The sequence below is a fragment of the Amorphotheca resinae genome, assembly GCF_003019875.1.
Source record: "Amorphotheca resinae ATCC 22711 unplaced genomic scaffold M430scaffold_5, whole genome shotgun sequence".
NCBI lineage: Eukaryota > Fungi > Ascomycota > Leotiomycetes > Helotiales > Amorphothecaceae > Amorphotheca > Amorphotheca resinae.
Window position 1 is genome coordinate 971,667 of NW_020194475.1, and position 20,922 is coordinate 992,588.

Here is a 20,922-nt window from a genome sequence, read left to right on the forward strand (position 1 = left end):
TCTGGCCTCTGGAAATGCATCTGGCCACTGGCCAGTATCTACGGAGTACACATTCACATGATTACAGTAAGTAAGGATCATGCTTCTAGAAGCTTCTAGTCAATTGCTGTTCTCTAGGATACCAGCGTTTCCTTTTACCTCTCGCCATTCCCGATTCTACGTTCTATTTCCATAGCTGCACCGCCTTGTTGTTGAAGCCTCTCATTTGTCAGCTGCTGTTAAAGTAAGGATTCTCTGCCTTAGGCTGCCATACCAAAGATAACCGTGGGTCTTCGATTACCTGGTAGGTACTGTACCTTATGGCTCCACCAAAGAGATCTTGACGCTCTCTTCCGATCGTGACGGTACGCAGCAGCACAGAGTCCGCCAGAGGTAAGTGAAGCAAACCGAATCGACTGTCCCGAGGCTGCGGATCATCAGAAGGCTGAAGCCTTACCCGCCCCCAAGACGGAGCGAGCGCAGCCCTGTCGGTTGCGGCTTATGCGCGGTTCCTGGACCCGACTCCGCGTTTAGGGAGCGCTGTTAGTGTACAGAATTCATAACCGTCGACTTCCCCAGCTGTCATTGATGGCGCACAACGCCATAGACTCAACTCTACCAGGGCACATACTTTAGGAGCACGGAGACTGAAAAATAAAATGGCGGACTCGGCGCAGGAGCCTCTGATGCGCCATGAGTCTGAGGGGAATGGACGGCCAAGCGACGACGTAGATCCCGCCGATGTCTCTCTGCTGCTTGAGAAGAGCCTGCGCCAACCTGGCCTTTTCGTCTGGTTGCTTACCTTCTCTGCAGGAATCAGCGGCCTGCTTTTTGGGTGTAGGTTGGATTCAAGGGCTGTCTGGAGAACTTGCTAACGGCGTGGTATTTCAGACGACACCGGCGTCATCTCAGCAACTTTGGTCTCGATCAATAGCTCTCTTGGCCACCCCTTGACCACTCTCGACAAATCACTCATAACATCTGCGACTGCCCTCTTTGCGCTCCTCGTCTCTCCTGTTTCCGGAATTCTCGCAGACAGTCTTGGCCGCAAGAGAGTGGTTCTTCTCGCGGATTCCGCCTTCATTCTTGGGGCCGTACTGCAGGCGTCAACTTCCTCTGTTTGGGGCATGATCGCTGGCCGTTCAGTCGTTGGTCTAGCCGTCGGCGCGGGGAGTTTTGTTGCTCCCCTTTACATAGCGGAGCTTGCGCCTGCGCCATTCAGAGGTCGCTTGGTTACCCTGAACGTTCTCTTTGTGACACTCGGCCAGGTAATAGCATACATTGTAGGCTGGGCCTTCGTACAATGGGGAAGTCAGAATACTGGCTGGAGATGGATGGTTGGACTCGGTGCTTTGCCAGCTGCGATACAAGTCCTTGTTATGCTAGTGATGCCGGAATCGCCAAGATGGCTTGTCAAAGTGGGACGGAACGATGAAGCCAGGAGCGTGCTGAACAAATCCCTGGGCGCTGAGATTGACGCACAGCCATTGGTAAATGCTGTCTTGAAAAGCATTGAGAATGAGGTCCGAGAGGAGGAAGAGGCATTGAGGGGGAGAATGCGAGGACAGAAGAATGGCGGCCTTCCATGGGTCTCCGGTATGAAAGATAACTGGAATGAACTCTTTAGGGTCGGTGGGAATAGGAGGGCTCTTGCTATTGCTTGCTTGTTGCAAGGCCTCCAACAGTTTTGTGGATTCGTAAGCTTACCTTCCCATCGAGCTTGACCAAAACTGACAGAAAAATTGTGTAGAACTCCTTGATGTACTTCTCTGCGACCATCTTCACTCTCCTGGGCTTCTCTAGTCCAACCTTGACATCACTTTCGGTGGCAATGACCAACTTCATCATGACATGCGCAGCTCTACTACTAATAGACCGCGTTGGAAGAAGACGCATACTACTGGCGTCAATTCCTATCATGGCACTCGGTCTACTCATTTGTAGTATTGGGTTCTGTTACATCACTTTTCCCGCTGATCTCAACTCCGAGAACCCTTCATCGACAGCGTCGGCCTACGACGAAGTCCCCTTGTCACAGCGCACGGCACCATTGCTCGTGCTCATTAGCATTATGCTGTACGTGGGTGCTTTTGCCCTGGGCCTCGGCAATGTTCCATGGATGCAAAGCGAGCTCTTCCCTCTCAGCGTCCGCTCTTTGGGCTCCGGGCTCAGCACCAGTATTAATTGGGGAGCGAACTTTGTAGTAGGGTTAACATTTTTACCAATGATGGAGTTCTTGACTCCCGCGTGGACTTTTGTTATATACGCTTGTATTTGTGCTGCGGGGTGGCTCTGCATTTGGTTTATCTACCCGGAGACTACTGGGTTGAGTTTAGAGGAGACGGGCGCCTTGCTTGCAGACGGGTGGGGTGTAAAAGAGAGTCTGCAGAGAATGCGGGACAGGAGGTAGCGGGAATGTTGAGTGTAACAGTATATAAAATGTATCTAAAGTGTCAATTAAGACTTACTTTACTTACCTGTTCAACTCTGTCATCAGATGAGTTTTGAGGATGAAGCACCCAAGTAACCTTTACTCTGAACATGGCCTTTTGTGCTCTTAGGGAATCCCTCGAGTCAATTAACAAACCTAGATGTCTTTTGAAGTTAAAGTGCTGGCTAAGAGATTCTTTTGATTACTTCTTCAGTTCTGATAATTGGGTGAGTTTTCAGGACACCTGCAAAAGTTCATAGTTCAAGTGAGATAGCAGCCGGGCAGAAAGACAGTCGCTCTGCCGCAGTATTCGTTATCTCGAGTCGATGATCATAGTTTCTCATCATACACCACATGTCGTAGCATGAAAGGCTATGGAATATACCTAGGTAGGTTCATTTACTGGAAACTGTTCGGCATTTTTCTTGAAGAAAAAAAGCCGCGGAAAAAAGGGGGGGGGGGAGACGGCTTCTTGTGCAGAAGAATCTGAGGCATCGTGATCACCTCGGAGAAAGTTATCCGATTGCCAGGAGACAGTCTCCAGGTGGTAATGAAGAGTCGATATTTACCTAGGTACTTGCAAACCCCGCAAAGAGTGCTTATCTACTAAAACAGTTTTGCTTCATATTTGACTCCCCAACGGAATTCTGCGGGGATCCCACAGACGCAAAATGCCATTGCGTCAGCCTCATTCGGTCATTGAACCGTTTTGATGTGGCCTGACAGCCAATCATGGTTCGTCACCATTGAACCTCGGCATTTTTGCTAGCGTCCAGGAACCTTGCGTAGCGACGACCCCACGAGGACTGGGAATTGACCGAGGGCCGACAAGCGACAGTCATGAGGTATGATTATTTAGGTACCTCATGCTCTGCTCCAGTTTTACCTACCTCCTGTATCCATACTGATCATTCAAAATGTCTCCTCCTCAATGGGTAAAAGATTTGAAGCCTTCTCCCCCGCAGGGTTCCGACCTCATTGCGACGGAGCGGGAGAAGTCCCAGATCTCTGTTGATAAACTATCAAACTTTCTCTTTACCAAAGAGGCTTTGGAGAGGCAAGACCGTATTCTTGCTATCTTGAAATCCGAGGAGGTCTTCGACAAGTCGCAGAATTATTTCCATGGACGAGTCGACAGATTCAAGGTCGCCCTGGCCCGGGCTAAAAGACTGAGGCAATTGCAAGTTAAGCACAACTGGAATGCCGATGATTATAATGTTGCCAATGAATTGATCAGTGAACCTGGGCCTTATGGATTACATTCAAGCATGTATCTGGTATGCTGCTCCCAAAGACTCGCTAAGATAGCTAGCTGACCTTTCTTCCAGACAACTCTTCGTGGTCAGGGCACTCCTGAGCAGCAAAAGCTCTTCCTCGAACCCGCCGAAAATTACGAACACATTGGATGCTATGCACAAACTGAATTGGGACATGGTTCGAACGTTCGAGGGCTGGAGACTACTGCCACATGGGATCCCCAGGACAAGACGTTTATCCTCCACTCGCCCCATTTGACGTCAGCAAAATGGTGGATTGGATCTCTAGGACGAACCGCAAATCACGCTGTTGTGATGGCACAACTAATCATTAATGGCAAGAAATACGGTCCACATCCGTTCGTTTGCCAGATCAGGGACATGAAGACTCACGAACCCTTGGAGGGGGTCTACGTTGGTGATATTGGACCCAAATTTGGTTACAACACCATGGACAATGGTTTCCTCCTCCTCAACCACGTTAAGATCCCACATGTCAACATGTTGGCACGTTTCTCAAGGGTGGATCCCGAGACTAGCAAATATGTGCACCCTTCGTCCCCGAGCTTAATATATGGTACTCTTACCTGGGTGCGATCAACGATCGTTCTTCAATCTGGCGGGGTTCTAGCTCGTGGTGTCACGATCGCGACACGATACGCCGCCGTGCGCCGCCAATTCCAAGACCGGGACGCTCCCTCTGGTACCCTTGGCGAGAACCAAGTCCTTAACTATACAATGGTTCAATTCCGACTTCTCCCTTTGCTCGCAGCAACTTTTGCACTCCATTTCACTGGGAAGGCAATGATGGCTCTGTACCAAGAGAACCAGAAGAAGATGCAGTTAGACGCCGAGAGGATTTCAAACACAGCAAGAGGCGCAGGACCAGAAGAAACCCACTCGGGCAGTGATCTTCTGGCCGATTTGCATGCCACTTCTTGCGGGTTGAAGGCGCTTGGCAGTACTACTGCTGCGGAAGGCTTGGAAGTCTGTCGCAGAGCTTGTGGAGGCCATGGATATTCCAGCTTTTCAGGAATTGGTACGTTTCCCGCTTCTCTGGTCATGCACTTTGAACTGATATTTGCGGTATGATAGGGTCCTGGTATGCAGACTATCTTCCCACAACTACGTGGGAGGGTGACAACTACATGTTAACCCAACAGGTTGCCCGATATGTGAGCTCCGCGTCGTCATTCCCCAAAGAAGCTTCGGATGGCTAACAGATCTCCTAGCTACTAAAATCGGCGCGTGCTGTTCTGAAAGGAAAGGCCCCCAACAATGATACGACGAAGATCTTCACGACGTTCCTCCAGAAGCAAGACATGGGTGCCGCTCATGATATTCTTGGCTCTGACAGCGATCTCGTTGCTGCCTTTGCATGGCGTACATCATTCTTGACCTTCGAGGCCCTCAAGCACCGAGATGCCGAGAAGAACTCCTGGAATTCTCTCCTGGTAGATTTCTGGCGTCTCAGCACTGCTCACTCCCAGTACCTCGTAGTCAAGAACTTTTACGAGGCTCTGCAGAGCGAGAGCCTCCAGCGTGAGCTTGATCCCGTCACAATAGACGTTCTCCACAAGCTCTTCCGCCTATATGCCTTGACCACTCTCGAGAAAGAGGCATCGGAATTTTATTCCTCAGCCGCGGTAACTGTTCGACAGATCCAGCTTGCAAGGACCAAGACGGTGATGAAGCTACTTGAAGAAGTCAGACCTCACGCCTTAAGACTGGTCGATGCATGGCATTTCTCTGACTGGCAGCTCGACTCCTCGCTGGGCCGAAAGGACGGAAAGGTTTATGAAGACTTGTTCTACCGGGCATCGCAGCTGAACCCGTTGAACGGACTGACTATAGACCCCTACCCGGATAGTGGAGTCTTGATCAAGAATGATGAGAGTGCAAAGTTCAAGAGCAAGCTGTAAACCATAGATCATGGGATAGAAAGGTCAAAGAGCAAGGTGAAGACAGGTTATATAGACTAGACTACTGCGTATAGAGGTTGGCAAGATAGACTAGACTAGATAGAGATAGGGAGATGGAGATATCTTGGGAAGAAACGGTTTTGATGGATCATGGCTCCGTCTTTGGCGTATGTTACTATGAATATACGGACTGAACGTCCTAGATAATCTAGACGATGCACATCTTTACCATAAATGTACTGCCTCGCTTTGACCGGGACAGAGTAAAGCCGTAGTACGCCGTAGAGCACTCGGTGATTTGCTCGAAGGGCACGCGGCTTGCCCCATTTTCCATCGGCCTTCAACTGCTCGGGCCCGCCCGGCTCCCGTCCAGATGGCAGTCACGAGAAAGGGGATTTCCGGGACCGCCATAATATCATGCTGAACTACTGGACGATCAAACCAGTCGAAACCATGGACGTTTCCAAGCAATTATCTCCCACGGGAAAATCGACAGCGTCGTAAGCATATACAGTTATATGTACTGTACAGTACACGTACTCTACATATCTCCCCATCTCCCGTCGTCCAAGCATCATCCAGCCGATCACCGATCCTATGCTGTCACGCGCGGCGGCGTCGGCTCGAGCCCTCGTGGCTTTCGCTCCCCTGGTCGCGATGGCGATCGCAATAGGAACCGGGGTTAGGTACTTGGGTATCTGTGCGGTCTCGTCACGACGATGACACTATCATAACCTGAGAGGACCAGGAAGGACTCCAGGGTTATTCCCGAAGCCGAGCAGCAAAGCGCCAGCCATGAGGTCGAGGAAGTCCGAGGGCCCTTGATCAGCCAGCCGAACGCATCCGTGCTGGGCAGAGCCGAGCAGAGCATGTGAGGTAATGTAATATATCTTGCCCGATCGAAAATCGTTAACGCGCGGGCGCTCTGGCTGATGGATCGGGAAGGGGATCGCCGGCGAAGAATCAATAGATGCGATGTATCACGTAGGGAACCCTTCTGTGCAGCGTGTTTGTGCCCTTCTACGCGCGCAACTGGGGCCGATCGACCAGCACAAGGCGCTGCGAAGCATTCAATCAATCTATCTGCCTGCATGTGAGTCAAACCCTATCTCGTGGCCCTGAGAAGGCATCTGACATGGGAATCTAAACGATCGACTGTCCGGTCTGTGTGGCACGATGCTATCCAACGACATACATATCGCGATCTCGAGTATCGTCCTCTGCAGAAAAGTCGAGACCGGGCTCAAAATGGACGGCATCGTGCCTCCGCATCTAGACCAGACCAACTTTCCAACGCCGTGGCGCCTGACGGGTCTCTCCAGACTCCAGAGTCCAAATGGTTGGGTCCAGGTCAGGGGACCTTTATAAGGCTTCATTCCTTCAACCATCATCCCAGTGGGATTGAGCCGCTGGGCAGGAACCAGAGCGGCACAACACCAATTGAGGTCATACTACTCCATACACAGCAAATGCGTGCTGCTAGTCTACCACACTGTCTCACCCAATCACACAACATCACTGCCACGGTACTTGAGAAGGTTTACAGTAGTGAACCCTGCTCTAATAACAACCGTGATCTATGAGGAAAGAGAGTTTGCATTGTTGTCAGACGAAATAGCGCGCGGCCAGATTCTAGATGCCTCTGCGGTAACCCGTTGACAGCGACACTACTGGCCGTTTCTATCATGGAGCCTCCATGAATCCACTACACAGGCGACCCAGTACCGTCCTGTCTGGGCTCTGAGCTCTCGTACGCATTGAATTTTGATAGCTTGTTGTCCGTACAACTTGTATACTTACTACTATACTTAGTACTGTGTACCCACAGACCACAGGAGACTGGCCAGTAGCAATAGCCTCCAGGAGCAAGGGCTCAAGGAGAGCACGTTGTACAACCTTGAAGGGTCTATGAATCCGCGTGGTTTGGCTCTCGTGCCCTTGGCTAGGTGGAGAATCTGAAGATACGAAAGACATGTAAAACAAAATGATGATTGACGTTGGACTATTGAATTTTGAACGCCAGAGATTAACTTAAGGTTTTTCTCAGTGGGATACGTATGTCGTCCAATTACCAGGCGGCAAGGAGAGAAAAAGGATGGGGCAGCAGCTCAAGGCCCGATCTTACCCAGTAACCCAGGTAAGGAATCTTGTTTCTGGACGACAAATAGATGATCGCAATACATTTGGCGATGCCTCGGGAAAAAGGAAAAGGCGCTATGCGGGGGGAGAAGTGGGCTTGGTGGGTAGGGTGCTAGGGTCGTGCCGGCAAGGGACGGCGTCGGGACTGCCGAGCTTGCGGAGGATTCGTGGATATAGCAGAGGGGCCCAATTATCACCCATAATAATACTGAAATAACAACGTGGTGAGGGCCAGGGATTCAGGATCGAGCGAGGGGTCCTGGAAAAGCATCCGTGCACCCGATCTGCCGGTCAACCTGTGTTCAGCGCAAGCCACCCCCGGGTTTCGTTGCCCCTGTAGCTGTAAGCGATCGAGTCCTCTTTTGTCTCAGGGAAAGCCGAACGTGCCAGCGTGAGGGCAATGTGAGGTAGACCGTAGAGGCTCAAGAATGTGAACACACTGCACCAGACCAGGCTGTAAGCAGTGTACCTTCCGGAGCATAGTCGCCGGGAGGAGGGCCGTTCCTGCATAAACGTACAGAACGAGGATCAGCGCGCGCTGCACAGGGCTTAAGGCCCCAGAATGCTTGTTGGTGCTGGGGCATTGCAGGATTTCAAAGGACTCACTGCCGCTGCCAAGTTCCATGCCTCAATTGCTGGCCTGAATAGAGGGAGAAAGCAGGTTGTTCAGGCTTCTCTACGTACGAACGTACTCCTCAGCAGCTTCAGAGGCCATTCACCCCCTGCCGGTCCACCCAAAACGGTGCTGATCGGGATGGCAGATCTCGCTCCAATCTGAAGGGTCAATCGCTGATAGTCTGATAGGCTGTCACGCACAGGAGAAAGCCCTCGGGATAATTGCTTGCCCTTGCATGGCCTTTGTCGCCCTCGCTTTGTGGCCAATGACCACCCTCGTCGGCGCTGTCCCAGTCCCAGCTTGCAACTTGCAAGTCGCGGTCCCGCTCTCAATTCAGCCACTGAGCCAGTCTGGGCTCTGTGCCGTGTTGTCTAAATCTTCCAAGCATCTTCCTTGCCAGCCCAACCCGTGCCTCTGCCGCTTGGTGAGGCTAAGAGCGGAGTGATTGGAGAAAAGGAGCAAAAGAAGCTGACGGTCAGAACACTAATGCCGACTATCGATTATTTCAGATTATTTCGCGGTCCGCAAGCATCCAGGGCCGAGGGGAGGAGCACAACCATCCCTGTGCCAGGCGTTGACTCCCCAGATCATCTAATCATCGCCGGGGGGGGGACCCTCCGTACCACCTTTGTGAACGCGACTGTGAAAGAGAAGGTTTATAATAAGGTAATCCCATGTGCCATTCAGGCGCTCATACCAACTCTTGTCATCCCTTTCGACCTTTAAGATTCTCACGCTCCCTCGAATCTCTGGTTTCTTAACTCTTTTCTCTATTAATATTGTAGTCGATTCTCAAAATTCTCCTGCCGAACTGCAGGTTCTCCGGTCAATATGTCCGTTCTTTTCTACCGCCGCCCAGATTACCTCAGTAAATCTCCGGGCCCAATCACCTCAACCGAATGTGCCCGCTATGTCGAGAGGGCAAAGAGTAAATATTCCCTACATGCATCAAGCTATTGAAAATAACGTCTGAATAGAATCCGAGCGGGCAATCCCCAACGGCCTCTCTTTTGAAGATGTGATGAATCAGAAATCATTACCAGTACGCATCTATCCCCGCGCGCTTTGGGCTCCTGCTAATGGAATATAGCCATGCTCGCTGAATGATTTTATGGACTATCTCGTCTACGTCGAACACAACGCGGAAAACCTCCAATTCTACTTGTGGTACAAGAGCTATGTTCGCCGTTTCAACGAGCTTCCAGAAAAAGAGAAAGCTCTTTCACCGGAATGGATTCCCGAAACTCAGGATGTCCCCAATTTGTCCAAGGATTCGGACCAAGAGGCAAAGAAGCTCAAGAGGAACACGATTGCCGCCATGATGGAAATTGGGTCTGACGCCAACGCCGTAGTAGCCTTCAGTGATGAAAAGGATCTTCTCAGCGCTCGCCACGCCTCAGTAATCAAGGACAATGGAAGTGTCATGGCTCCGTCAATCGCGGATTCCGCAACGACTCTCACAAACTCAGAGGTGACCGCCCAGGCTGGCTTGAAATGGCAACCTTGTACGTCGAACTCATTCGTACCAAGCTCGAGGTGAAGTATCATTACTGACAAAAAATAGTCACCGTCCAACCGATGCGAGATGAAATCAATCGCGTCATGAGGCATTACCTCGCATTTACTGCCCCGCGAGAACTGAACCTCTCGCACAAGGACCGTGCGCAGTGCCTGCACGCTCTCCAACACACGACTCATCCCTCTGCTCTACTCCCTGCTGTCAACATTGCCGAAGCGGCTCTCCGTGGCCAATCACATCCCAACTTCATCCGATGGTCTATCTGCAATGGCAACAAGCCAAAAATCTTCTTCGTCCGTACGATGGGAATCGCACACATCATCCTAGGATTTGTGGTTGCAATCTTACTTATTCTGTCGAAAGCAAGCCGGTGGTACCGGATCTTTGCTGCCCCCGTGTGGTTTATCGGTTTCTCGACCATGGTAGCAGCATATAAAGGACTGTGTGTGATCTTGCACAAATCACACGCTCGCAACCTCCGCCCCTGGGAACAAGACCTCGACTCCGAGATGGGCGAATCTCGAAGAAACTCCTTCTCAAGCACTGAGAACCGTGGCGTCCAGATGGCCTCGCGGACCGACAAGTATAACGATACGGACAGCGACAAAGGCGACAAAGACGACATGTCCTTCCGACCCTCCAGTCTTCAGACCTTTGGCCCCAAGAACAGTTTCGACAACGCACCCTGGGTTGAGAAGTATGCGAAGAGACCACTGCTCAGCAAGGTGTTTGAGAAGAGTGTGTGGACACAGGATGAGGCGCTGCGACTTCTGCAGGATAAAATTGTCCTGGGTGCGAACCTGTGGGCCTTGATACTCACAGTTTCTTTAACTGTTGGGTTCGTGGCCATCCCGAAAGGGAACTTCTATTGATTTATGTTTTTCAAAAAGTATGACCTGGGGAGTTCTTTTTATACCCATTAATGTCTGAAATACCCTTCATGTATATACTTGCCACCGGCGCGACGATCTTTTACCATCGGAATTTCAGATGGGGGAATTTCCTTTGATGTCTTAAGATAGGACCTAAGGGGCCACCCTTTATACCCATTACGTAGCTATACCATTCATGTACATAATTAAACATATTATTTTTATCGGCTGAGAATCATTTTCCATTGAATGCCTTATATGAATCCTGAATATGAGGGGTTGGAAAAATGAAATATCATCACGTGCTCACGCAGCAGTTGACTTGTGATAAAGGGATAGATAGTACCTACCTTGCCCCTGGGCAGCTCGATTTCTCTGATCACTTAGACATCACGATTCTCGAAATCTCCCTCTCAGTTCTTAGTGGCAGGGAGTGACAGATCTGGAATCTCAAAGATGTATTTCTCTATGCCACAAACAACACCCCATTTTTGAAACTCAAACATCCCTCCCTCTTAGCCCCGCCCGCATCCTGTGGAAAGCTAGCGTCATAAGACAGTCCAAGTGGACGCTCTTATCATCAACTTCCTCAACCCCATCACCATCTATCAATTTCGCTGTGACTCTCTATCAACCATCTTCGCTTCCTCGGTCATTGATATATCACTGTTTAATTCCCCGTCGAGTCCTGTTCCAATAATGGCTCCTTCAGCTACGGCAGAGATCGTCGCTCCAGTCTCCAAGGTGGAGGTTGCTGCTCAGCCTGAGAAACATGTTCATGGGGCGGAGGACAAGACACCTCTCGAAGCCATTAGCCATGGCCCTTTGATTCAGCCAGGTATGCGGCTTGTTTCTTTGGCGTCGAATTGAAGCCAAACAATGCTTTCGTCTTGATCAAATCTCCCACTTAAAGACTTTTGAGTCTGAAGTGGACTACATCTCATACGATACATGTATTTTGAATCGAAATTTAAATTATACTGTGTTATTTGCAAAAGTATCAAAACTTCAACATCCCAGCGCTCTTTATCGGTCCTCGATAGGTCTCAGCGAGACATGACACTCTTTCCAGCTGCCTCTATCATGAATCTTCACTTTCTCACTAGAGTCTTAACACACGTCAGGCATTCCTGTGTTCTCCTCCCATGCTGAACACCGTCGTCACATCTTAATCCATACCGCAGCCGTCTTCCGCGATTTTGCCAGGAAAGGGTTCACCGAAGGAATGAGCGGCCATATCTCTGTACGCGATCCAGAGTTTCCGAACTACATCTGGATGAACCCGCTCGGCAGGCACTTTGGCTTGATGACCGCGGGCGATTTGATATGTCTAGATGTTTTCTCCGGAAAAGTAGTTGGGGGGAATAAGGTACGTGAAATCCCCCCTTTTCCTGAAGCGATGGTTCGTTCTAATGAGATTCCAGACGAAAACAGCAAATGCGGCAGGTTTCTTCATCCATTCTGAAATCCACAAGGCTCGCCCAGATGTTCATGCCGTGTGTCATGCCCATACAATAGCCGGTCGAGCCTGGTCAGCATTCGGCACCGGCCTTGATATGTTAAATCAGGACATATGCAACCTGTATAACAGTATCGCAGTGTACAAGTCATACGGCGGGATCGTATTCGCAGAAGAGGAAGGCAGAAACATTGCTCGAGCTCTAGGTGAAAAGAACAAGGTATTCTCGTTGTCCTGGCTACTCCCTTCGACTTGCATTGTCTCTAATCAGATCAGGTCGCTATTCTCCTTAACCACGGTCTGTTATCCACAGGTAGCACAGTGGATGAGGCCGGGTTTCTCTTCGGACTCCTCGATCGTGGATGTGCGATGCAGCTGCAGGTCGAAGCCGCTCGCGCTGGGAATCCCGCCCTCGTCAGACACGTCATTAGTGATGAAGAGGCAGCATATAACTTCAAGATGGCGAGTGAGAAGAATGCGCTTTACGCCGAGGCGCAACCGGATATTGAGTATGAGATGGAGATGGCTGGCCCGGGGGTCATAGAGAGGGGAGTTGAGAATATGACTATTGACCATGGACTGTAAGTTGGGAATAGGCTCAGGCATGAATGATAGATTTGGACGAAGTTTGGGTTAATGTCAACAATGTACTCATCATGCCTTGTGGTTTCGTGATCGCTATTTTGTCCAAGAGGGCTCCAGAGTAGTTGATGCTATACCCCACGGCACAATTGCAGACACTGTATATAGAGTAGAACTCATAAGAATATTCGTTCAATGCGAACTTATGGCTCTTGATAGTCACCATCTACATACAGCCAATTGCTCGGAGATGACTCGGAAAGGGGTCAGATGGGAGGAGGCGGAGGGGGGATTTACAAACAAACCTACCCACCGTCCTGTAAACATAAGAGACCGTGTTCTTGTCCACACGGCATCTTCAGTTGCACTTCTTCCTGATGGCATCTCTCCGCAACGAACAAAGACCTCCCCGCCAGGAAGCCCCTTTCCGAAACCTTACAGCATGCTGACTCACCAGCACGGCAAGCGAGTTCGGAGCAATCCCGACGAAGATGAAAATTTGGAATCCAAGGCGGCGAGAATAGATAGCTGTCCTGTCGCATACCAATTCGCTCTCTCATTGTTACAGTAATTACGAATTCAATTCCTCCGCGAAATACAGAGCTCTCGAGATCCAATCCTTCTGCAAAGTAGAGGATTGACCCTGCATTGCCTGTCGGGCGTTTCCGCATACAATACGTAACCGTGGCTCCTCTTGGTCGGGTCTACCCCGCGGTCTCCGCCGTGGCTCCCTACGCACGACTCTCCCTCATATCCAGACACCTGGATCCTCGACCACCACTTCCAATCAACACTCCATTCTCTACCGAACGAGCGTCGAGTATCGAGCCTCCCACGCCACAGCCACGACGATTCAGCTCGAGTTCCCAGAGTTCAGAAAAGTCCAAGATGTCGAGCCAGCCAGAGCACCCCACCTTGCTGATCCCTGGGCCGATCGAATTTGATGATGCCGTTCTCCAGTCTATGAGCCATTTCAGGTACGCAGTCGAGAGTCCCGTCCTCCCCTTCATGATCATGCCTTTGTTTGAATTGAACCTAACGGAAATTACAGTCAGAGTCATGTCGGCGCACCCTTCGTGGCAACCTTTGGGGAGACTCTCACTATGTTGAGAAAGCTCTTCAAAACCACCGATCCTTCCTCTCAGCCGTTTGTGATCTCCGGCTCCGGTACCCTTGGTTGGGATCTGGTTGCTGCGAATTTGGCAGAGCCTGGTGATGATGTCTTGGTCTTGCACAGTGGCTACTTTGCCGACTCCTTCGCCGACTGCTTTGAGACATACGGTGTCAAGGCCACACAACTGAAGGCTCCTATCGGATCAAGACCTCAGCTCCCTGAGATCGAGAAGGCCCTGAAGGAGAAGAAATACAAGCTGCTGACTGTCACTCACGTCGACACCTCCACTGGTGTCCTGAGTGAGCTCAAGTCCCTTTCCGAATTGGTCCACAGAGTCTCCCCTGAGACCCTGATCATCGTGGATGGGGTATGCAGTGTTGGCTGTGAGGATATTGAGTTCGATGAATGGAAGCTGGATGGTGTTATCACCGCCAGCCAAAAGGCCATTGGCGTCCCCGCTGGATTGTCCATCTCGATGTACAGTGGCAGAGCCATCAAGGCCTTCCAAAGCAGAAAGACCCCTCCTGGCTCTTACTTTGCGTCTATGAAGAACTGGCTCCCGAGTAGGTTATGCTTTTTCGATTAGAATGTTTGAATACTGCTAATCGTTTCTCCCAGTTATGCAAAACTACGAGGCCAAGAAGGCTTCCTACTTTGCAACTCCTTCTCCTCAGTTGATCCATGCTCTCCACACCTCCCTGACCCAGATCCTTTCCAGACCCTTGTCTGAGCGCTTTGCCGCGCACCGAGCCACCTCTCTGAAAATCAAGAAGGCCGTTGCTGATCTCGGTCTGAAGCAAGTGGCTTTGGACCCGGCTGATCAGGCGAATGGCATGACTGCCATCTATCTCCCTGAGAACGTCAAGGCTCCAGAGCTTTTGCCAAACCTACTTAAGAAGGGCGTCATTTTCGCTGGGGGTCTGCACAAAGAGATTGCTACCAAGTACATCCGTTTCGGGCATATGGGCGTTAGCGTAGTAAGTAACATTCCAGTTCCTACTCTCGGATGAGTTACTGACTCAACTTTACAGACTGACCCCAAGCGTGATGATATCGATCGTGCGATTAAGGCTCTGGAGGCCGGTTTATCAGATGCAGGTTATCAAAAGGCATAAACAGGGACGGATTTCCACGGTCGTCAAAAAAGAGGTTTTCCTTTAAAAAAAAAAGCGAATTGAGAGACTCTAGCATAGACTCAAAATAGAGATTTCGTAGATATTCCAAGATATCAAAATGTCATAATTGATTGACCCAATTGCGTATGAAGCAGCTCATAGGTTCTCGTCTAAATGGGATCTGGCCTGCTTTGTGACCTCTCGGTGCTTTGATAACTTTGGGTGCTTGATCAGAGTGACGAGCGGTGTGGGCGGAGGAAGCCTAGGTAAGGCATTTTCCGGAGAAAGAAGCTCGTGACATCCCCTTCTCCTGATAACCCCACCGTGGATTTTGCACCATCAGAACAGAAAGCATCAGATAGATACAGATCGAAGGTGCGGGCTTACCCCTCATATTCTTTACTGCGCCTAGCTTTGTGGCCTGAAGCACTACATCCGCGGGCGCCTATTTCATTCCAAAATATGAATCGCTTTTGTACCAGCTTTAAAACCATGGACAATAGACCACTGATAAATCCTCAAGCAGAACCTTTGTGTTGACCAGTGTATCCATATCTGTTGTCGTGGCAAGAACGTCGTTGTTGTCCTCTTCAGTTCGACCTTCAAGACCCCGCCAACCCACTATTACAGCCACAGCCCCCTCCTTGGCCGGTTACTGTATCATCTTCTTCGGAGAGACCGGCCAATGCTACCTCTTTCTGGTCATCCAAAACTTCATAGAATATCAGCAACTGGTGCGATTCAAGAAACACAGAAAAGGGTAGTTGAAAGGAGACAACTCTTCTAAAGATTTCCATCAAAGGTGACGCGCGAATTGCCATCTCGAAAATTTTGATGCCTCACTTTTAAGGAGTGCCATTACTGCCCCACCTCGCCGATTAAGCGGGAAGAGAGAGGCTGATCCGGCTCTCACCTACGGAGTACACCTCTACAACAATCTTCAAGAAATCCCCAGTTCCCTTCGAGATTACTTCTGCACAAGCGCGAGCTGTACGCAAACACAGTTGAGGTGTAGGACGATCTATCGCCGCAAGAAGGATCACACATCTGGAGATTGAACCGCGAGGATGGCTCCAACTATTGAAGAGCTTGACGCGACGGTCCGCGCCTTCTATGAAGGACGAGGGGATACTGTGAGTATTGAAATGATCCTGTATACTCTGTTTTGGTAGTAGAGGATATATACTAACGTATTGGGTAAATAGCAAAAAGCTGCTCAAGCTACACTGAACCAGGTTCGCGCCGACGACGACCAAAAGCCGCTGCACTCAGCTAACATATTGGAATAGTTCAAGGAGGACCCTGATGCATGGTTATTAGTTGACAAGATCCTACAGGATGCTACATACCCGCAGACCAAATGTTTGTCTCTCCCCAGACGTGTGTGCTGGTGGCACAACATGGCTGACAAATTACAGACTTGGGCTTGCAAATACTCGACAACGTTATCATGACCAGGTGGAAGGTTCTTCCAAGGGAACAGTGCCAAGGTAGGTCGACAATGCCTACTGATGATGTGGCATAACCTGACTGTCTCTAGGTATTCGAAACTTCGTTGTCAACTTTATCATACAAAGCTCCAGCTCCGAGGAATCCTTGAAGTCACAACGTACCCTCATTAACAAACTTAATCTTGTCCTTGTATCTATTCTCAAGCAAGAATGGCCACACAACTGGCCCACCTTCATCAACGAGATCATCTCGTCATGCCACACGAGTCTGTCGATATGCGAGAACAACATGTCCATTCTGCGGTTGCTGTCCGAGGAAGTTTTCGACTTTTCAGCAGAGCAGATGACCTCTACCAAGACCAAGAACTTGAAGACAACGATGTGTGCGGAGTTTTCATCCATCTTCCAGCTATGCAGCGAGGTTCTGAACAGCGCCACCCAGGCAAGCCTTATCAAAGCTACGCTCGAGACCCTCCTCCGTTTCTTCAACTGGATCCCGCTTGGCTACATCTTCGAGACTCCTATTATTGATACCCTACGAACCCGGTTCCTGGAGATACCAGAATTTAGAAACGTCACCTTGATGTGCTTGACCGAGATTGGCGGTCTGCAGACTGGGCAGCAAAATGCATACGATGAGAAGCTTGTGCAGATGTTCACTGAGGTTCTGACAACAATCTCTAAAATCATCCCACTTTCCCTGGATCTGAAGACTACTTATAGCTCAAGTAATTCTAGGGACCAGGAGTTCATCCAGAACCTGGCTCTTTTCTTATGTAACTTTTTCAGCGTGCACCTCAGTGTAGGTCTCTCCATCACTATCAAGTCGCATGCTTTCACTAACTTGTATGATAGCTTATTGAAAACCTACCGAACCGAGACTTCCTCACTCATGCGCACTTCTACCTTATCCGAATCTCGCAAATCGACGACAGGGAGATCTTCAAGATCTGCTTAGAATACTGGAATAAGCTCGTTCAGGAGTTGTACGATGAGATGCAGTCCCTGCCAATCACAGATGTTAATCCTCTGATCAATATGGGTGTTGGTGGTCTTGCGAATGCCGGTGCCCCAAATCCAAGTTTACTGGCCAACTACCCTCTCCGAAAGCACAAATACAGCGAGGTACTCTCAAATCTGAGACTGGTCATGATCGAGAAGATGGTCCGGCCAGAAGAAGTGTTGATTGTCGAGAACGATGAGGGTGAAATTGTGAGAGAGTTCGTGAAGGAGAGTGACACTATTCAACTCTACAAGACGACGCGAGAGTGTTTGGTCTACCTTACACATCTTGATGTCGTGGATACCGAGAATATCATGACGGATAAGCTGGCTCGCCAGGTCGATGGAACCGAATGGTCGTGGGCCAACTGCAACACATTATGTTGGGCTATTGGTTCAATCTCCTTGGCAATGAACGAAGAGACCGAGAAACGATTCTTGGTGACGGTCATAAAGGATCTCCTTGGCTTGACCGAGATGAAGCGAGGCAAGGACAACAAAGCTGTGGTTGCCAGTAACATTATGTACATTGTTGGACAATACCCGCGATTCTTGAAGGCGCACTGGAAGTTCCTCAAGACGGTCGTCAACAAGCTTTTCGAGTTCATGCATGAGTCCCACGAGGGTGTGCAGGATATGGCTTGCGATACGTTCATCAAGATTGCTAGACAGTGCAAGAGACACTTCGTTGCTCTGCAGCCGGGTGAAACGGAGCCATTTATCGATGAAATTGTTAGAACAATGCGCAAGATCACATGTGATCTGTCACCCCAGCAAGTCCATACTTTCTATGAAGCTTGTGGTTACATGATAGCTGCACAACCCCAGAAGAATGCTCAGGAGAGACTCATTGGGGAGCTGATGTCCTATCCAAATGCGGCTTGGGATGCCATCATCCAGCAGGCTACTGCCAATCCATCTATTTTGCAAGATGCAGAGACTATCAAGGTCATCGGGAATGTGATGAAGACAAATGTTTCTGCCTGTATCTCGATTGGAAGCTACTTCTATCCTCAAATCGGTAGGATCTACCTGGACATGCTGTCCATGTACCGTGCCACCAGCCAAATGATCTCTGAAGCAGTCGCCAGAGATGGTAAGATCTCTCATATTATCTTACAATCCACGCAAGTACTGACAAAAGTTAGGCGATATCGCGACCAAGATGCCGAAAGTTCGAGGATTAAGAACTATCAAGAAAGAGATTCTCAAGCTCATCGAGACCTACGTGGAGAAAGCCGACGATCTTGAGATGGTCCGCACCAACATCGTACCTGCTCTTCTGGATGCTATCCTGGTCGATTACAACCGGAATGTGCCCAATGCTCGAGATGCTGAGGTTCTGAAGGTCATGTCGACCGTCATAACTAAGCTTTCTGTACGTTGGACCCCTCATCGCTCGAAATATTCAGTAGTGCAACCCTTATTTTATTCTACAACTTTCTTATGGAGAAATGCACGTCTCCTTGTCTAGAAAGCGTTACTGACTTTAAGTTCTAGGCTCTTATGGAGGACCAAGTTCCCATTATCATGGAGAATGTGTTTGAATGCACATTGGAAATGATTAACAAGGACTTCTCCGAATTTCCAGAACATCGAGTGGGATTCTTCACCCTCCTTCGTGCCATCAATCTCCACTGCTTCCCTGGTATGTTACTTGTCTTCCTGTGGGTCTTCATTGACTAATATGGATACAGCCCTTCTCAAGTTGGACAACCGACAATTCAAGTTTGTCATTGACTCTTGCATGTGGGCAAGCAAGCATGATAACCGCGAGGTTGAATATGCCGGTCTCAATATGTGTCTCGAATTAATCACTAACATTGCGGAAACCGATCCCGCAACATCGAGTGCATTCTTCATGCAGTTCTACATGCCTATCCTGCAAGATGTCTTCTTCGTACTTACCGATACAGACCACAAGGCCGGCTTCAAAGCACAATCCATGCTGCTATCGAGAATGTTCTACTTCGTCTCCCCTGCTGATGGCACGCAGCCGAAGATTCAGGGGCCGATCTATACTCCAGATCAGGCACCTATGGGGACGAGCAACAAGGAATTCTTGGGTGGCTTCGTTGCAAACCTGCTACAGAACGCTTTCCCCAACCTCCAACCGTACGTCATTCTTGGTGTTTTTGAACTGTTCCCGGCTAACATTATATAGTGCTCAAATCAAGGCTTTCGTTGAGGGCCTCTTTACCCTGAATGCCACCTACGATAGATTCAAGCTGAACCTCCGTGATTTCCTCATCCAACTGAAGGAGTTCGCCGGCGACAATGCTGAGTTGTATGCTGACGAGAAGGAGCAACAAGAACGGGATGCGAAGGCGGCTGAGCGAGAACGTCTATCGAAGGTCGGAGGTCTTCTCAAACCCGCTGAGCTTGAAGACGATGACGAGCTATGACTGGACGAAGAGCTGAGGTCCGAATATGCGGAAGTTGCAGCACAAGATCTACCCACGAAAGTCGACCGTCGCCGTCCCAACACCCTCAACGCCCTGGATGGTTGGGACATGTACGATCTTTGATACCTTAAGCCAGCCATCATCTGCAAGTTTCGTTGCCCAAGCCCTGGATAATATGAATTTTCACGTTTGCTCTCGAGTATTTCCACGGGGTTGATATGGCATGCCCACTGGCGTTTCTACTAGCCAGGCCGGAGTTAGGATTCGCGGGGAATCAAGATTGATTTTCTTTTGTTGCGTCTGAAAAAGTTTGTTCCCGTTCTTCCTTCCTATCTCTAGATCTTGTTTCTCCACTCCTGTCGCCTGCGGTACATAAATCGCGTCTGCAGAGAGGCGTCTAAGTAATCTGATACCTCTCTTCTTCTTCTACTACTACCTGGCGGAGAGGCGGGGGGGGTGGGAGGTAAACATCGGGCGTGCGAGGCATTGAAGCTTCGGCACGCAAGTTAATGGAACGCATGAGATACGAGATGATGGCTATCGTGTATGTAGTTGTAGCGAGGCATTCCGTACTACTCAATAATTAAATGGCATGTCCGCGATCTGCCCTTTTGTCCGATGTATTTGTGTCCGTGTATGTTATGTCGTGAACTTTAATGAAATCCTAGAGAAAACAAGACAACCTCGTTTGTTCTCCGTTGAATTCCCGGGTATAGCTTTTCTATTATAGTACTCATTCCTTTCTCTTTCTCTATTGGATATCCTACGTACCTAGATATTTGGTACTACTCGTATGTATGAGGGTCCCCATCTCCTCTCCTCTCCTCCCCCCCCCCCCTTTTTTTTTGTTTTTAGATACCTACCTATTTATCACCACCACCCCCCCCCTCCTTCTCTCCACTCCACTCAACTCAACTCTCTATAAAACTCATGAACATCTATCTATCTTAGTTCATACATATGAATAGGAATAGGTAGATATTGAAAGGTCTGTGGATCGTTGTAATCCACTATGTCTATAGTATGTTTATTTATATTTCTTTCTCTTTGTGTGCCCCCC

General features: G+C 49.5%; 8 protein-coding genes across 8 annotated transcripts; 7 read left to right on the forward strand and 1 right to left on the reverse strand.

The window, feature by feature from the left end:
• Positions 1–665: 665 nt before the first annotated feature.
• Positions 666–2,389, forward strand: M430DRAFT_101012 (hypothetical protein; the record flags this gene model as incomplete). Its single annotated transcript, XM_024860672.1, has 3 exons — positions 666–816; positions 871–1,676; positions 1,730–2,389. 3 exons carry the CDS (start codon positions 666–668, stop codon positions 2,387–2,389), a joined length of 1,617 nt encoding a protein of 538 aa, XP_024721572.1.
• A 911-nt stretch (positions 2,390–3,300) lies between these two features.
• On the forward strand, positions 3,301–5,817 carry M430DRAFT_119926 (hypothetical protein). Its single transcript, XM_024861763.1, has 4 exons — positions 3,301–3,687; positions 3,739–4,705; positions 4,762–4,841; positions 4,899–5,817. The coding sequence occupies exons 1-4, from the start codon at positions 3,328–3,330 to the stop codon at positions 5,586–5,588; spliced, it is 2,097 nt and encodes a 698-aa protein (XP_024721573.1). The 5' UTR covers positions 3,301–3,327; the 3' UTR covers positions 5,589–5,817.
• Positions 5,818–6,185: 368 nt separating this feature from the next.
• Positions 6,186–7,547, forward strand: M430DRAFT_27364 (hypothetical protein; the record flags this gene model as incomplete). Its single annotated transcript, XM_024865589.1, has 5 exons — positions 6,186–6,274; positions 6,337–6,459; positions 6,594–6,681; positions 6,815–7,114; positions 7,401–7,547. 5 exons carry the CDS (start codon positions 6,186–6,188, stop codon positions 7,545–7,547), a joined length of 747 nt encoding a protein of 248 aa, XP_024721574.1.
• A 408-nt stretch (positions 7,548–7,955) lies between these two features.
• On the reverse strand, positions 7,956–8,459 carry M430DRAFT_232097 (hypothetical protein). Its single transcript, XM_024864856.1, has one exon. It carries the CDS (start codon positions 8,350–8,352, stop codon positions 8,095–8,097), a length of 258 nt encoding a protein of 85 aa, XP_024721575.1. The 5' UTR covers positions 8,353–8,459; the 3' UTR covers positions 7,956–8,094.
• Positions 8,460–9,174: 715 nt separating this feature from the next.
• On the forward strand, positions 9,175–10,734 carry M430DRAFT_100433 (hypothetical protein; the record flags this gene model as incomplete). The annotated part of the gene is made up of 4 exons (XM_024860632.1): positions 9,175–9,271; positions 9,321–9,385; positions 9,434–9,848; positions 9,908–10,734. The coding sequence occupies 4 exons, from the start codon at positions 9,175–9,177 to the stop codon at positions 10,732–10,734; spliced, it is 1,404 nt and encodes a 467-aa protein (XP_024721576.1).
• Positions 10,735–11,406: 672 nt separating this feature from the next.
• M430DRAFT_138664 (hypothetical protein) lies at positions 11,407–12,906 on the forward strand. Its single transcript, XM_024862573.1, has 4 exons — positions 11,407–11,572; positions 11,859–12,103; positions 12,159–12,413; positions 12,470–12,906. The coding sequence occupies exons 1-4, from the start codon at positions 11,434–11,436 to the stop codon at positions 12,776–12,778; spliced, it is 948 nt and encodes a 315-aa protein (XP_024721577.1). The 5' UTR covers positions 11,407–11,433; the 3' UTR covers positions 12,779–12,906.
• A 387-nt stretch (positions 12,907–13,293) lies between these two features.
• On the forward strand, positions 13,294–15,004 carry M430DRAFT_138667 (hypothetical protein; the record flags this gene model as incomplete). The annotated part of the gene is made up of 4 exons (XM_024862574.1): positions 13,294–13,752; positions 13,827–14,452; positions 14,508–14,866; positions 14,921–15,004. Exons 1-4 carry the CDS (start codon positions 13,664–13,666, stop codon positions 15,002–15,004), a joined length of 1,158 nt encoding a protein of 385 aa, XP_024721578.1. The 5' UTR covers positions 13,294–13,663.
• A 1,067-nt stretch (positions 15,005–16,071) lies between these two features.
• Positions 16,072–19,862, forward strand: M430DRAFT_99999 (hypothetical protein; the record flags this gene model as incomplete). Its single annotated transcript, XM_024870241.1, has 10 exons — positions 16,072–16,137; positions 16,210–16,239; positions 16,294–16,366; positions 16,423–16,494; positions 16,545–17,257; positions 17,311–18,553; positions 18,606–18,835; positions 18,958–19,105; positions 19,155–19,572; positions 19,622–19,862. The coding sequence occupies 10 exons, from the start codon at positions 16,072–16,074 to the stop codon at positions 19,860–19,862; spliced, it is 3,234 nt and encodes a 1,077-aa protein (XP_024721579.1).
• Between the last annotated feature and the right edge of the window lie 1,060 nt (positions 19,863–20,922).

Bases quoted from the DNA above. Each gene is read 5' to 3' on its own strand.
- M430DRAFT_119926 (XM_024861763.1), top strand. From the start codon at position 3,328: ATGTCTCCTCCTCAATGGGTAAAAGATTTGAAGCCTTCTCCCCCGCAG. The intron at 4,706-4,761 runs GTACGTTTCCCG...GCGGTATGATAG, and splicing joins TTCCAGCTTTTCAGGAATTG to GGTCCTGGTATGCAGACTAT. The intron at 4,842-4,898 runs GTGAGCTCCGCG...CAGATCTCCTAG, and splicing joins CCCAACAGGTTGCCCGATAT to CTACTAAAATCGGCGCGTGC.
- M430DRAFT_232097 (XM_024864856.1), bottom strand. From the start codon at position 8,352: ATGGAACTTGGCAGCGGCAGTGAGTCCTTTGAAATCCTGCAATGCCCC.
- M430DRAFT_138664 (XM_024862573.1), top strand. From the start codon at position 11,434: ATGGCTCCTTCAGCTACGGCAGAGATCGTCGCTCCAGTCTCCAAGGTG. The intron at 11,573-11,858 runs GTATGCGGCTTG...AACACACGTCAG, and splicing joins TGGCCCTTTGATTCAGCCAG to GCATTCCTGTGTTCTCCTCC. The intron at 12,104-12,158 runs GTACGTGAAATC...ATGAGATTCCAG, and splicing joins AAGTAGTTGGGGGGAATAAG to ACGAAAACAGCAAATGCGGC.